Genomic DNA, 16,529 nt, shown 5'->3' with positions numbered 1-16,529 from the left:
TTGTTCCATTTATTTACGTTATCTTTCATTCCTTCAGTTAGTCTAACATACTGCACTTCCTTCAAATCCATACGTCATCTTGTTTCCTGTTCAGTCTCTCCACAAACACATCTCTCTCATTTTGCCATGCATACATATTACATTCATGACATCAAAACATTTATAAAATATGTCGTTAATAGCACTTGATTTTTGTGATGATTAGTCACATCAGTCGATGCCCACGTGGTTGACCTCATGTGTACTGCCAACGTATCCCGTTCAAAGAAAGTTATATTCAAAATTTCAATTAATAAAGTTAGTAACAATTCCCCAAAAACCAAAAATCAAGCAGATGCACTAAGTTATCAAAAATAAACAATAGTAAACTAAAGTTCAAGCAGCATCAGCAATTATTATGCAAAATAGCACTTATCTTTTCTGGAGATCTTTACTAACACCATGCATGTTTGGCCTTAGAGATATAGATTGGAAGGAAGAACGATCACATGGCAAGAAGGAAATGGAATTTATACACCTACTGAGAGACAACTACTTGAGGCAACATGGAGGGGACTAAGGGGTACGAGAGTATTGGACCTGGTCACAGGATCAGAAGAGCTCTCCATAACCAAGGTGACCACATTGTCTCCTATCAGAGAAAGTGACCAAGTGGTCTTGGGAGATTGCAAAACATGAGGAATATTCTGCCAAGAAAGGGTATGTGTGGAAGTACAAAGCAGGTGATCATGACAAGCTTAGGAGGAAGCTTGAAGTTGTGTCACATGGCATAAAGCCCTGCAAGGGAAAGATGTTAGTAGTGCATGGGAGATGGTTAAGGGTCTAGAGCAGGGGGTGGCCAAAGTTATTTGCCTGTCAACCCCTTCAAGTTTCTTGACTTGTTATCGACCCCCTATATTTTACTATTACGTAATTATAATAGGACAAGCAAAAAAAGACGTTTAAAACCGAATTAAATATTACCCATACAATGATGTCATATATTTTTCTGTCGACCCCCAATCGACCCCTTTGGCAACCACTGGTCTAGAGGAAGTAATATTAAACTGTTGACTGGCTAGTTTGAACTGGTTATGGGGTTTAATGGAATAAATACAGCCCAGCTGTGTCCAGTGTTAATGTGATGTAGCCATGTCCATTTGCTTGCATGTGCTGACATAGATGAGTTTGTACTCAGTGCAAATTAACTGTGTTTTGAATCCAATGAATTTCTTAGTAATATGTATTATGAGTTCACATCAGTGAACACTGGTGCATACTTGCGCCAATGTTCACTGTGTTAAGACATTTTCAAAAAGATGAAATATGTAAAATCTCATTACAGATCAGTCCTATCTGATGACCATTTGCAACCAATTTTGATGATTGGGAACAAAATATGTCTCATAAAAAAAATGAATTTCTGACTTCTAATTTCCAAGAAAGCTGTTTGTACCCAATCATATTCTGTAGTTTGCTAAAAAAAATTGTGTAACTTTTGTTTTATATTTTATAGATTAGTGCATGATACTCTCAATTTTACTTCTCAGCCAAAGCCAACAATACTTACTATCTGACCCATCTCAGAAGAAAGATTTGCTGATCCCTACTCTAAGGGCACATGCTGATACTTATCAAACTTTCAGTATGATTTTTTGAGGAATAACCTCTCATTAAAATTTCTATTCTAGTACCGCATACCTTCCTATCTGTTTTCTTCAAACTGTCAGTCACTAATGGTATGGTACTCATCTTAACCCCCTCCCTTCACACACACAAAATTGTATATTTGAGTATATAGTTAATGTCAAAGCTGTTCATCTTTGGATTCTTTTAAAACTTGTACATTTATATGATCTTTTAACATGATGCTCATTTTTATCTTACTCTAAACTAAATGGTGGTCACTTCCTATTTCAAACTACTGCATAGTCTCTTGCATCCTGAACCAGCTTGAAGTATCACTATCTCCAATAAGTCAACACTTCAAATCTCGTGTACTCTCTCCTTGTGAATTTATGCAAATCATGTTGGAAGATGAAAACTAGCAGGTATTGTTATTATTACTTCTTTTTCTTAAAAACACTTCTGGATATCAAATATCCATTTCACACTCTGTTGTTTACGTCTTCAAGAACCATCACCTACTTTTCTGAATAATTCAAAATTCCTCAAGAATTTTCTGTAAGATCATTTGCACAAATAAGCTTTAGTGTCAAACTTCCTATTTTGAAATGCACCCACATTACTACTTGAAACTGCTTGCCATTGAAGAAGTTATTTTATCTGATTGGTGGTGAATAGTATGGCTACTGCTTTCTTTCACTGGACTGGTGCCCAAATATAACATCTTATAGTTATCATTCAGGAGTATCTAAGTCATCATCTTGATAACACCATATGCCAAGGTGATAATTTCTGTAATTACTCTGCGAGTTCCACCTCTTTCATAGACACTTCTATTGTTACTATCATCAATGCTGTCGAGAATGTTGTGGCCTACTTTTCACTGTTAACACTGGTTTCCTAACAAAAAGAAAGGAATTGTTAAACTTAGGGCTCCTTTAGTTATTTTAATAAATTAAATTAAATTTGCCCACATTTGGAATCAAACTGAAATCAACTAATATTGGTATGCCATCAAATGTTTTCCCAACTGGAAAGTAGAAAGTAAAGTAATTTACAAAGGCTTTCAAATCTGAAAATTTGAGTCATAAAAAAAAAATCGCCTAACTCCTTTTTGTTCCCATATAGGGAGTAGGTGAGGCCGTTTTTTTAGCCCTATCTAACTTTTAGAGACTGAATGGACAGTTCAATCTCCACTGATAGCCAATCAGAGATAGCTGGCCCAAGGCTATCACTAATTAATCGGCACGCAGTGAAGAAGGCGGTTAGTAAGTGCCGCCATCTGGTGGTCCCTAACACAATATATTTAATGTCTGAAAATAGTGTGGGTTCGACAGCCAATTTTCTTGAGTTTACAGGACAAAAAACCCGAGTTTCCGGGAGGAAAAACCCGCTAGCCCATGCCAGAGATCGACTAACTTTGGAACCGGTCAAGAAAAGGCTTAGAAAAAGTTCCTCTAGTCGGCAACTAGATTCAAAACGCCTTTCGTCGTGTGGTCAAGCACTGTAGAATGCAAACGCCGCGTCTACTGAGCTACCCAGGCTCCTTAGGACTAAAAAACAACCATGTGTCAAACTGCTATAACTGATAAATTGCGAAAATGAATCCAGCTTTTGGTTTCATGATCAGTTCTGATCATGTGAAAATTTAAGAATAAATTACCTTGTTTTTAATTACTGGTAATCCAAATGAACAGAAAAATTATCCAAATCAAACCACATTATTTATTTACAAGTATTATTTGGATTAGGAGCTGTATTAAGCTAAGGAAACTATAACAGGTTTCAATCTTAAACTAACTTCAAACACAAAAACTGATGCTAGATTCATTATGTAACACAATGTCAGTTGCAGACTCGTGGTGGCCTGGTGGACCAATCGTTGATGTCATACTCTGTTATGATGAAATCTAAACTCACAGCTTGTTACCAAGAGGTTGTGGGTTCAGATCTCATTATGGCATGAATGTTTGTGAAAGTTTGCAGAAAAATAACTCTGGTTTCTAATAAGGTGACAGTACATCAGGTAATAATTCATTTGAAAAAAAGAACTATTACTTAGTGTACTATCACATTACTTATTAGAAACTAGAAGTGGTATAAGGTAGATTAACATAAAAATCTATTTCCATTTACATTTTAGATTGTGTAAGAACATAGAAATACTGTTCTTTAACTTAGAAGAAAAATTTACAGGAGAAAAGAAACTTTCAAATACAATTCAGCACATCTTCCCCCATCTAGAAGAAGTGTTAGTGTTTTGTTTTTTTTAGAAGTTAGAAGTGTTTTTATGGGAGTGATGCTCTTTGATTAGAAAGAAAAGCCATCTAGGATAAATGAAATCTTAATAAGGACTTTTGAACCTTAGGCTAACTGAGAGATGGCCAAAACATTTTTCCTTCTTCTTAAAAACCCAAGTCCTATCATGCATAACACTCTAGGAAGATATGTTTTAACAGACAATATAAATAGTTTCACTAGTCCCATTTTGAATAAACTTCATGATACAAAGTCAAGTTTCTTGACTACGACTGGCAGATGACCCTGATACATTAAGGAGAAGGTAAATCTCATCCATAAAAAGCTGGAAGTTTACAACATATTACTCACATTTAGTAGCATGAGAAAGTAAAAAAAAAAAAAAAAAAAAAAAAAATTCGATAAGCCATAAATCCTGCTCTTAAGACAAAATATAGTTTGGTCTTCAGAACAATTAAGGTATTTCTTATCTCCAATAAAACAGTGGTAAGGACAAAAACAGCTTTCATCCCTAATTCAATGCCACACTGTGATTCAAATCCACAACTGTATATGGAAAAACAAATGCTATTTAAACCATGAGGAACAACACTGCTCTGGAGACCTAAGCATGACTTAACGTTACTTGGATTATATTTGTAGTAACTTTATGGTGAAAGGATCACATCAAAACATGTCAAACTACCTGTCATGAGCAACCTCATCACTAATTATATCAAACAATTATCATAAATATTACAGAACCAGCCACATCAAAGATGTATGGCAGATCTGAATATGCTAAAATTTTATTACAGCATTCTATTAAAAAAAAAAAAAAAAAAGCTAAGAAATTGATTAATAATACCATTCGAGAATTATTTTTTTAAGATTTTCCAGAGAAATTCTATCACCCTAAACATTTCGTATTAGGCTTACTAAATAAAGCCTCACAGGTGGACCACTACTTTTGATCTAACATTTCATTTAGTGAGGATTAGATTTCTGCAATTTCTTATGTTTAACAAATATAACACAGATAAACACAGCATGCAGAAATTTTTGATTTTCTTTTTCAACTAAACAATCCAAATTTACAAATTTGCATCCATTGTGAAAGAACTCCAGATGTATAAAACTTAAATCTCATGTTTATAAAAGCAGAAATGGCAAAACTGAATGAACTTCAAATTTTCCTGTTGAATGTATAAATCAAATAAACATCAACTGATTTGATTAACATTCTTGTATTATTATTTTCTTGACCTCCATTGTCTCACAAGACTCATGGGAGGTCAATGCTAGTCACCACAAAGTCTATTGTGCCGTTCAAACTCATCCACCATTTGCACCTTCACCACCTTCTCAGACAACACATTGCAAAATAACTTACATCTTACTGTTTTACAACTTCAAGGGATGGCCCCCTTGTCCTTGCTCCTTCTACCATATAAAAATCTCCTTGTTGTTAATAAAATAACCCTTCAATAGCTTAAATGTCTAAATCATATCCACCCTTCTCCTTTGTCTTCTATCCACAAAACTCTTCAGTCTACCCTCATAACCAACATTGTAAAGTCCTAATATCATCTCTGTTATATGATTATGTTATTCTCTTAAAATCCTGGTGACAGAATTAAGTACAGAAATCTGGATGTGGTCTGAACAAAGCTTTATACAATAGGAATGCCACCCTTTTATCTCATGCTCAACATTGTCCTTAATATGCTGGTGGTATGAGCAAAAGTAAATGGCTGCAGTTTAATGTGGCTAAGTGTAAGGTCATGAACTTTGGGAGGATGAAATCACATGCTGTGTATATACTATATTAAAACTCATTCACAGATGAAGCATTCGCAACTACCTCTGGCAATGCATTCCACACATTCGCCATCCTCCAAGCAAAAAAATCTAGTCATTACACCCTTGTTAACCACATTATGTTAACTGGAGGAATTTTGAGGCAGGGGACTTGGGGGGGGGGTTGTAGAGGAGAGAACTAGAGAGCATATTGCAAAGGTGACCAAAACAGCACATCGAATCCTGGTGACAGAATTAAGTACAGAAATCTGGATGTGGTCTGAACAAAGCTTTATACAATAGGAATGCTACCCTTTTATCTCTCATACTCAACGTTGGCCTTAATATGCTGGTGGTATGAGCAACCGTAAATGGCTGCAGTTTAATGTGGCTAAGTGTAAGGTCATGAACTTTGGGAGGATGAAATCACATGCTGTGTATATACTATATTAAAACTCATTCACAGATGAAGCATTCGCAACTACCTCTGGCAATGCATTCCACACATTCGCCATCCTCCAAGCAAAAAATCTAGTCATTACACCCTTGTTAACCACATTATGTTAACTGGAGGAAGTTTGAGCCAGGGGACTTGGGGGGGGGGGGGTTGTAGAGGGAGAGAACTAGAGAGCATATTGCAAAGGTGACCAAAACAGCACATTGAATAACATGGTTTGTTGAAGAACACACTGACAAGCAGGTATAGAGAGGTTATTATTCCACTTTATAAGGCCACATCTGGACTTTTGCACAAAGATCTGGTCACCTGGATTCCTTGGTGATGAAGTGGTGGAGAAGATACACAGGCAAGTGAGACAAAAATTGTTACAGGTCTGTGGAATGTTTCCTATGAGGATAGACAAAGCCTGTGGGGGTCCAAAAGCTAGAGAGGAGATATGATAGAAGCATATAAGTTATTAAAGGGGTTAAAGTTTTTTTCGCTAAGTTATGCTATAAATTAGCGATGCCAGGAAAATTTTATATTTTATTTTTATTACGAAACCTCCAGGGAGTCTAAAGACTCATTGAGGGAGGGTACCTACTCTACAACTCTCCATCTCCACCAACTGCAACTACCTTCATCTACACCAATGCCGACCACCACCACTAGTGTTTTCACAGACGATCACAAACATCCACGCTCATGGCAGAATATTCTTGGTTTAATCCTTTATCCAAGTGTAAGCAAACAAAGTTTGTGCATGAAATAATTTCATGACTGGGAAACTCATATATAGAGGCTAATGACTTCACATCACTTGGGGTCACTATCCAGACCACTTTCGACCTTCACAGAGCACTCATTAGTGTGAGCCAGACTCAAAAGTGATAAAGGTTGAAGTAATGAAGTAGTCATATTTCCATATACAAGTAACCAAAAGGTGTCACACCTTATTATTAAAATACTCTGGATTAGATGTTGAAAGCTTTTCACTTGGTTATAGTATAAATTAAAGATGCCAAGAAATTATATTCTTGATTTAATCCTTTGTCCAAGTGTAAGCAAACAAAGTTTGCATGTGAAGTAACTTCAAGACTGGGCAATTTGTTGAGATATTAAGACAAGTGATGTGAAGCCATTAGCTTCTATATATGAGTTGTTCAGTCATGAAGTTACTTCTTTGTGTGCTTACACTTGGATAAAGGATTAAACCAAGAATATAATTTCTTGGCATCTTGGTACAGTGCCAAAAGGGAGAGAACAAGGGGTCACTCCTGGAAATTGAGTAAGACTGTGGTTAACAAGGGTGTAATGACTAGATTTTTTGCTTGGAGGATGGCGAATGTGTGGAATGCATTGCCAGAGGTAGTTGCGAATGCTTCATCTGTGAATGAGTTTTAAGTAGCAGGATAGGTATTGTATGAATAATGGTTAGTGTGTCAATGTAGGATCTCCCATGATGAGTCTTCTGACTCCATGGAGACACTGTTATAATAATAATAATATTGCAGCAATTCTCTGAGATGTCTTCAAAACATGTCCTATGAACTTTAAATTTCTAATGAGCATCATCCCAAGAGCTCTTATTTCAGTATTCCATCTGTGAATTAGAAATTTCAAAACCTTGTATTTTATTGCATCAAACTGATATTCTCATGACCACCCCTTTCCAGAAACATCATTACTATTATTTGAGAAAGATGTTATCTGAAATAATAAAAATGGCAACTATTGCACACACACACACACTCAAATTTATCCTATATCTTTAACGTTCATAATTTTTATCACCCATTTCAATACACTTTTTGTCAACTTTCAGGTAGTTCACCATTTACTGGCTCTCTGCTCTCTCAACCAAGGGGCTATAGGTTCAAATCACACTGTGGCATGGATGTCAGTATAGGTCCAAGGTGAGAGATAATTTTCATATCCCAGTGTGATACCACCATACAACCTACTGGAAGAATGAAATAACTCAAGAATTAAAAAAAAAATCCATAAAAGCATGGGGAATAGAATAAATGTTGTTATAGGTTTACAACCTTTCATGGGTAGGATTTACATAAAAAATTTGAATACACCCACATGCAAATATGATTGGAATGCCATGCCGTGTTCCTGCATGGCATTCCAATCATTCACAACTCTTCATGCAAAAAATCTGCTTCTCACTACCCTGCTCACAATCTCCTTATACAGCTTCCAAGGATGTCCTCTGGTTCTCCCCTGATCTCCCACCATTCGCTGTAAAACCTCTCCAACGTTGATCATATAACAACCCCTTACTAACTTGTAGGTCTCTGTCATATCACTCCTCTTCCTCCTATCGACTAGACTATGTAAATTGCATCTTCTCAACCTTTCCTCATACTAGATATTCCAGAGATCAAACTACCTTTAAGTCATCTCTGGCCCCTTCCCAACATCTCTTCATCCTTTTGAAAACCAGATGACCAAATCTGAGCACAGAAGTCCATGTATGGCCTAATCAAAGTTTTATACAATGGAACAAGAATCTCCCTATCTACAAGTCAATTTCAGTGTAAAATTTACAAACAGTGCATGTATAATGAAATAACAATTACTAAAATTCAGTTTCTAAGTCATGAAATGAATACTGATGTGGGAGAAAAGGAAACAAATATGGAAATGATTGGAGTGGGAAAAAAAATCATTCTATCATGATATCATTATCACAGCTAGTGAATTCTTGCCTTATTTTGCCTATTTTTCCAAAGGCAATATTTTTAAAAAGCATATAATTATTTTCTATGTTTTAAAATCAAATTAAGAGGAAGAAATGAAGAAACTTCAACAAATGACATTAAGTATATTGTGCATACAGGCACTACTGAATAAGCAAGATTGAAGGAAGGAGATAAGTAAAGCTTAGAGTCCTAAAAGAAGCCAAGTTGGCAGACTGGGTGGTGGTATTGATTGTTGGAAAGGTTTATGATGCAGAGCAGTTTTATGTATCCCAGTTTAGTGAAGTTGATTCAAGGAAGTCTATTTATATTTACTCTTGGATAATAAGGTGGCTTATTCCTCACTAATGGATTCTGCAATAACTACCCATTAACAAATTGTGTTTAATTCTATCTAGCAGAATGAAGTTATTGATTTGCATAATTTCCAAATGTTTTACCAAATTTTTAACATATGATAAAAGAAAAAAATGAAGTGCTCAACATGTTTTTTTTTTTAATTTATACTGAGCTTTCGGTAACATCTATCCAGCCAAAACCAAAAAATAACTTGTATAGTTTAATATAAAAATAATAATAATAAAAAAAAAAAGCTTGAACTTTTTGTTCTTGAAAATGATACTGAAAAATGTTACTAAACCCACTGAATATAATTAGAATAAGCATGACCCAAGTGTGGGGAAGAAAGAATCTGTTCACAAAAAGTATTTTAATTCTATCAAAAACTTGATTCTGGATATATTTAGAATAACTTTTGTTATACTAGTAAAAATGTGTTGGCTTAATCTCCCCCCCCCCCTTCCAAAAAAAAGTAAGCATTCTAGATATTTTGTTTCTTATCTGCTAGCTGCTAAAGTGTATTGCATGAATATTTTAAATTTCAAAATAAGTTAACAGTATTTACAGTGAATGTATCTGCAATGCAGCAAGAAATTGTAACAAGTATTTTGGCTGAAAAGACCAAAGTTTGATTCTTCTCAATAACACCAGGAATCTTGATCTTTCCAATCTTTTGAGACAGAGTTAGCCAATCACATGCAGAGTTAATTTTTTAAATCCTAAAAAATGACATTTTCTTCTTACAACAACAAAAAAAAGCAAACTAGGTGGAGAGCACATGCAATTTAACAGTTAAGAATATATTAGAAGTTATCTAGTGCAGCATGGAGTAGTCTTCAATAACACGTTCTGGGACTCCATTGTGGTACCCAGAAATATGATTGTTGATCAGACTTCCATGGGATCAAAAGACTCCTTGCAGCAGGTCCACACTCATGCAAAAAGATTAAATCGTACCTTAAACCTATTTGCAGTTCTTGCACTCGCATTTTTCAGGCAATATGTTTCACTAACCTACTACTGTCCATGCAAAGAACCTGATTCTCAATCTCCTGCTTGCACTCTCCTTATACAGTTTTCCAGGGATGGTGTCTTGTTCTACCCTTGATTTCCTCTACTGTGAGAAATCTCCTCTGCATTAATCTAGTAACACCCCCTCCCCAACTTATACATCTTAATCATATCCCCTCTCCTTCTATTAACAAGGCTATGCAAATTGCATTTGCTCAATCTGTCCTCCCACATTCTCTAGACCTGATGAACCTTCTCTGCACTCTAATATATCTGCTTCCCCTTGAAAACAAAGCAACCAAATCTGTACAAAGCAGTACACAGATATGGTTGCCTGATTGAGGACTTATACAAAGGAAACATAACCTCTTTGCTTCTGCATGTCAAGGTCCTAATTGCCATAATCTGTCATGTTCTTAAAAGTTTAGCAATGCAACTGCTGAACTTCAAGTCTGTCCACAATCACTACCAGATCTCTCACCTCTTTCAAAATTTCTCCATGAATTGTATATTCTGCATCCAAATCTTGCCTATCAAATTTCAAGACCTTACATGCACTTGGAAACATCAAACTGACAGCTCCACTCACAGCCTACTGAGATCCTCCTGCAAAGCCAAAGCATCTGCTTTGCTCAGTTTTTCTCAATTTTGCATCATCAGCAAATAACTGCATATCTCCAGTTAAGTCGGTCTTGGTATCATTAACATACACCAATTTTTAATGGTAAACGAAAATAGACCTAGTGAAATTTTCAAGTGAATTTTTGCATGTTACTTAATTTCAGTGCAAAGAGATAGTATTTATTTATTTTCTTATTTGCCATAATCCAGTTAAAAGCCCAAAATGATATTTTCATAACAGTAATTCATAAAATAACTACTACAAATAAATATCTGCTTGACAAATCCCCCCCCCCCAAAAAAAAAGTTAAGATATAATGCGCTTCAACATTGTCCCCACCTAGAAAAAAAGGAAGACCTAACTCTTGGCTATGCAAGTTGCCTCTGATATGTGTAAAGAAGTCAAGTCAAATTATTTAAGACTTAAAAAGTTTAATAATAAAAATGTTAATAGTCATCAAACAAAATGAAAATTGTAAAATAAAATAATCATTACAAACTCCCTTATATACTTTACAAAATAACCGAGTTTCTTGAGCAAGTCATTCACACATGTTGGTTCCTCACATCTTACTATATAATTTAATTTCTATATCTTAGAAACTTGGTAACATAGAAACAAGTTTTATGAATTCGCTTAACGATTTTCTTTGCGATGGTGTTGGAATAAAATTAATCTAAGGTGACGAAAATAAACAACCGACTATATTTAAGATATTCCGGTAAGTGAATATTATTCACAGCACGGTTTTCTTTTTCAACGTAAACACTACCTCAAATGCCATTAAAGATTCCCCAAATGATCTCCCAGGTATACAAAAAAAAAAAAAAAAAAAAATTGCTTCTAAATCAACAGCACCTAAAGCCACATGACATCCAAAAATGGATTAAATGATGTTTATGCTACAATTCAATCCCCTATATTTAATATTTCATCGAAATACACTTCTCTTGGTTAGTAAAATTTCTAGATTTCCACAAGATGAAACTTTGTATGTTTTGAAACAGTGTTCTTGTCAGAAATCAAAATATTAAAAACACACCAGAAAAGTGCCATTCTAAGCCTAAATCAATATGGCCGTCACAATCGTCAAGTCACATTTTAATACATATGTCAAGAAGCCAGATATTATAAATATTCCATTTATTACATATTTGTTTTCACTCACCTAATAAGAGAAGTTTTAATTCCCGTCTAGCGTCACGTTTATCCTTACGAAGTTGCCTTTCAATTTCTTGATTAATTCTCTTCTGCTCTTTTGCCTCCTCACTCAGGCAACACGCCATGATTATCACAACTCCGCTAGCAGCCCACCGTGAATTTTCAGTTTCCGGTCGCCGTTTTCGCTTTTCGTCAGTCTTTAGAGTTCAACTCCAAACAAAAGAAAGATGTTGTAGTCATTCGAATATTACATAAACACGAAAGAATAGTGCTATGGCTTCCTTCTCAATACCCGGCCTTTCCCCAAGCCGCCGATGGTCTAGCTACTTCACTCTGCTGGGTGTGGTAATGAGAAACCAGTTTCCGAGCTAACCCCAATAAATATATCCCTGTTTCTCATCAAAACTATATTTAAATGTCAAAAATATTTTCTGTGATACAATATCAAATTGATAACCTTAAGATATACTTCTCTTTTGCAGTTAAACCAGAAATGCTAAAGAACACAAACATTTCATGAGTCCTTCTAAATCTATTCGTAGGGACAATAACCAGAAGATGGAACAGCTGCTGTAATTCTGCTTTACTATTATGGAGTTTCAAAATTATCGAGAAGAAAAGATTTTTGGTAAATGAAAAATTAAAGAAAATATTCAGCCAACAATTTTTAAACGTAGTTTGTTAAATAGTTTTATAAATAAATAAACCAAAATGGTAAGCTTTTTTCCTCCTAAAAATAAAATATTTAATATATTGTGAATATCAAACAGAATGCAGATAGAAATTTGCAGGATTCAGTATGCATTAAAACAATTATTAGGTGTGTGTGCGTATGTTCAGAAAATAGGTCCTACACCGAGATACGCCCCCGCTTTTTTTTTTTTTTTTTTTTTTTTTTTTTTTGAGGCGTCAGTTTTATAGCAGTGTTTCCAATGTCTAGCACGACCACAGAGTGACCATTAGAACTTGACAGTACGATAAGGTGTCTGCAGTCAGCGATTGTAAACAAGACTATAAGTCTCTTTCTTCTAATGATTTTGAAACACGTGAATGAACTTTCTCATTGGAACAATGTTGCAAAAAATGAAATTGTTACATATAAAACAGAAATCAAGAGTTAAGTAGAAGAGACTCCAGATACTCCAAACATGACTGCCTGCATACAACGTCCTTCAAAAAAAAAAAAAAAAAAAAGGAACGGAACGGAACGGAAAGAAATATAGGAATAATGGTGGTTAAAGTTTATGGATCATATTGCTGAAATTGTAAGAACATCACAACGGACTATGGCAATGATGAGCGGCTTGACATACACAAGAAAATAGGTTAGAATTTTGTATGAGGCCTTGATTAGTCTGCTTATGGAAAGGTTTTTCAAAGGTATTGGGATATCTAAGAGAAGGAAGATGGTGTTGTCTATGGAATGTGATGGAGGAGAGTGTTCATAGAAGAGACAAGGGTAGAACGAGGCATCATCCATGGTGCCTCACTGTATCTACACTGTATAAAGAGTGTAAGGGAGGGACAGAGAGAGAGAGAGAGAGAGAGAGAGAGAGGTTCTTTGGATGAAAAGGTGGTGATGAAAATGCGTTAATTGAAAGTGTGATTAATGCAAAATTTAAATGGGTTTAAGGCATGGTTTTTGATTCATGATCTTTTTTTTTTTTTTTTTTTGAGTGAGAATATGGATCTCCAGTGATGAGTCTTTAATAATAATAATAATAATAATAATAATAATAATAATAATAATAATAATAATAATAATAATAATAATAATAATAATAATAATCAATCAAAAGAAAATTCTCAAATGCTAAAATTATGAGAAAAGCATTTCAGCAGAATATCTGTAATAGGTTAGTATTTTAGGTATTCTCATATATTCTCATATTCTCATATAGATCTATCTCTATAATCTATATCTATACATAGAATATCTATATATGTTTCATATACATATATAAACTACACACCAGTGGCGCACTTAGGATTTAATCTTGGGAGGCCGAGTTGACTAGACGATTTTAGAATACACACTACATCGCATATGACCTATGACTTAGCATCTGCAATGAGCGCTAATACATGATATCCATAATCTCCTCTGGACCGGCTCGGGCAAAAAAAGTAGCGCTCGGTCCGCTCGGACAACAACATAAACAGAAAAATTAATTTTAATTAGTTTTTCTGTGTATGGAGCGCGACTGCTACACATAGAAGCATTGCAGTGTATTCGGTAAGCATGAGAAAGGAAGAATCTGTTTGTTTCCACTACACTTACAGGAGAGTAGACTGGTATTGGTAGAAAGTTTGGGGAAGCAGTGCTCAGAGAATATCTATAGAAAACGCAAAAGTCGAAGGTCTATAAAAAGTGATGTGAATGAGTCTGTGAGAGAAAGGTGAGCTATTAAGCGGACCAAACGGTTTTGGATTACATCAGGAGTTCAGAGAGATTTTTTGTGAACTCCCAAATATGAATAGGTATATTCTACAGTTGTGCAAAATAGGATTTATAATTGCACACGAGTCATGCAGGTGAGAAGTACTGCATTCAAGGAAACAGGAAATCTAACTTTTGAAAACACTAAAGAGGTTACTGACTGAGAGTGATATTAGAACTATCTGAGGAAAGGAGAAGTCAAATGAAATCTTCTCATGCGAAATGAGACAGAAATAAGACCATACTTATCCACCAGCCCATGAGACTGAAGCTGGGGTTTCCGAAAAATTAGGGCCAATTTAAGTAGGAACAGTAGGAATTTGTGGCCAGCAAGCCTCGGGAAAAGTCTAAGTACACCGCTGGACAGAATTCTGCTTTTGAAGTACTAAAATTCATCAGATGTCCTTTGATTGGTAGACTCAAAGAATTAAGAAGGCTTTTCAAGTGATTGTTAGTCGATATAACGTTTTTTATATCAATACTATAAATGAGAGGCTGGAAAACTTATCATTGCTTTGTGTGGAAACTGGTTCTTGAACCAGTTTCCACACAAAGAAGCCATATAATATACACGAATTATTGCGGCCAGGTATGGTCTCCTGATTTCAGTGGTGATTCTGTTACAATGGAGGGAGTGCAAAGGAGAGTAGTAAAAATGATATCAGCATTGGGGAATGCTGATTAAGAAGACATTGAGAATTTATAGACTCTAGCAAACAAGAGAAAGAGAAGTGATATATTTGAGATTTAGAAATTTCTGAAAGGATCATACAGGATATCAGTAGGTGGAATTTTTCATTTTATGGAAGTGGAGAAAGGACGAGATGGCATCCTTGAGAGTTAAAAATGATTGCTGTCAAGAAGGGAGTGACAACTAAATTTTAACTCATAGAATAATCCATTCCAATTATGATTGGAATGGATTACCCTTGTATGTTGTATATGCATGTAGTGAGAATAAATTCAAGAACAGGTATGGCAGTTGGTCATAGCTGTTAAACAGGTGGAATGTAGCCTCCCAGAATGAGCCCCTGACTCCCTGGAAATCGCTCTTAATAATAATAATAATAATAAAATATTCCAATCAGTAAGAACGCTTATTCATTCATTTATGATATATATATATATATATATATATATATATATATATATATATATATATATATATATATATATATATATATATATATATATATATATATTTATAAAAATAAATTTAACTGACTAGAACCCGAGAAAGTATAACAAAAACCTATAATACATCACAACTAGTTTCATCGGTGATCCGACTTCTTCAGGTGAGAAATAAAAACATAAGACATAAAATAACACGGTAAAAAATGAACTTTACAGCTTAATAAAAAGCAGAATAATAACAGTCATATTTGAATAGGTGACCGCGTGCTACCGTTGGCATGAGTAGAATGTGTGCGACAGCTAATTTTTGAGCGCCAGTACTGGATTACTGCGCTATGGGAATCGGGTAAATTGTAGCTAAGATTATTGTTTAAATGTGAAGGGTCCAGAACTATTTCTTTTGATTCGATGATTCTTCTTTCGAATTCATCCTTGCAAATATATAAATTAGTAGTGCGTTCCCAATCAACTTGATGTGGCTGTTCTTCAAGGTTAGAGTTTGCCGAGAAAAGGACATGACTGGAAAGGGCGCTCGCTCGTGCTCTACTGTAGGAGATGTCACGTCTATGTTCCTCAAGACGAAGTGAAACAGATTTGTCTGTCTGGCCAAAATAAGGTCGACCACAGTTGCACAAAACTTTATAAACACCAGGAAAATGCAGATGGTTGTGTTTTGGTTTTGGTCGACTCAGAAAAGAACGAAGTTTTGGCAGCGTAGTATAGTCGGTCTTTATGTTGAATTTTTTTAGAATCTTAGCTAGTTTTGGGGTAAGAGTGCTGATAAAAGGCAACTGTATATGAGTGATTGGGTTGGAGTCATCTTCTTGTCGAGCATGTTGGCGTGGTCTCAAGCGTTTAGTGATGTTACGAGACGAATATCCATTATTTAAGAAGGTGTTTTTCAGGAAGTTAAGCTCTGTTTGAAGGTCTTCTTCTGTGGAAATGAGACATCTTGCTCGATGGGCGAGGGTGGAGATGATGCCCAGTTTCTGAGGTGGGAAGTGATGAGAAGAACCATGTAAATAT

The 16,529-nt window shown here is 35.2% G+C and overlaps 1 protein-coding gene across 1 annotated transcript in view; it reads right to left on the bottom strand.

The window, feature by feature from the left end:
• LOC150093658 (guanine nucleotide-binding protein G(q) subunit alpha) overlaps positions 1-12,476 on the bottom strand; it is a 176,939-nt gene extending 164,463 nt beyond the window's left edge. The window contains exon 1 of the mRNA XM_090413138.1: positions 11,934-12,476. Within this exon, the coding sequence (XP_090269264.1) occupies positions 11,934-12,051 (118 nt within the window). The 5' untranslated portion in view covers positions 12,052-12,476. The remainder of the gene's footprint in view (positions 1-11,933) is intronic.
• Positions 12,477-16,529: the final 4,053 nt, after the last annotated feature.

The sequence above is a fragment of the Typopeltis vanoorti genome, chromosome 23, assembly GCF_054136105.1.
Source record: "Typopeltis vanoorti isolate ZY-2024b chromosome 23, IOZ_Tvanoo_1.0, whole genome shotgun sequence".
NCBI lineage: Eukaryota > Metazoa > Arthropoda > Arachnida > Uropygi > Thelyphonidae > Typopeltis > Typopeltis vanoorti.
This window is presented reverse-complemented; position numbering and strand designations above follow the sequence as displayed.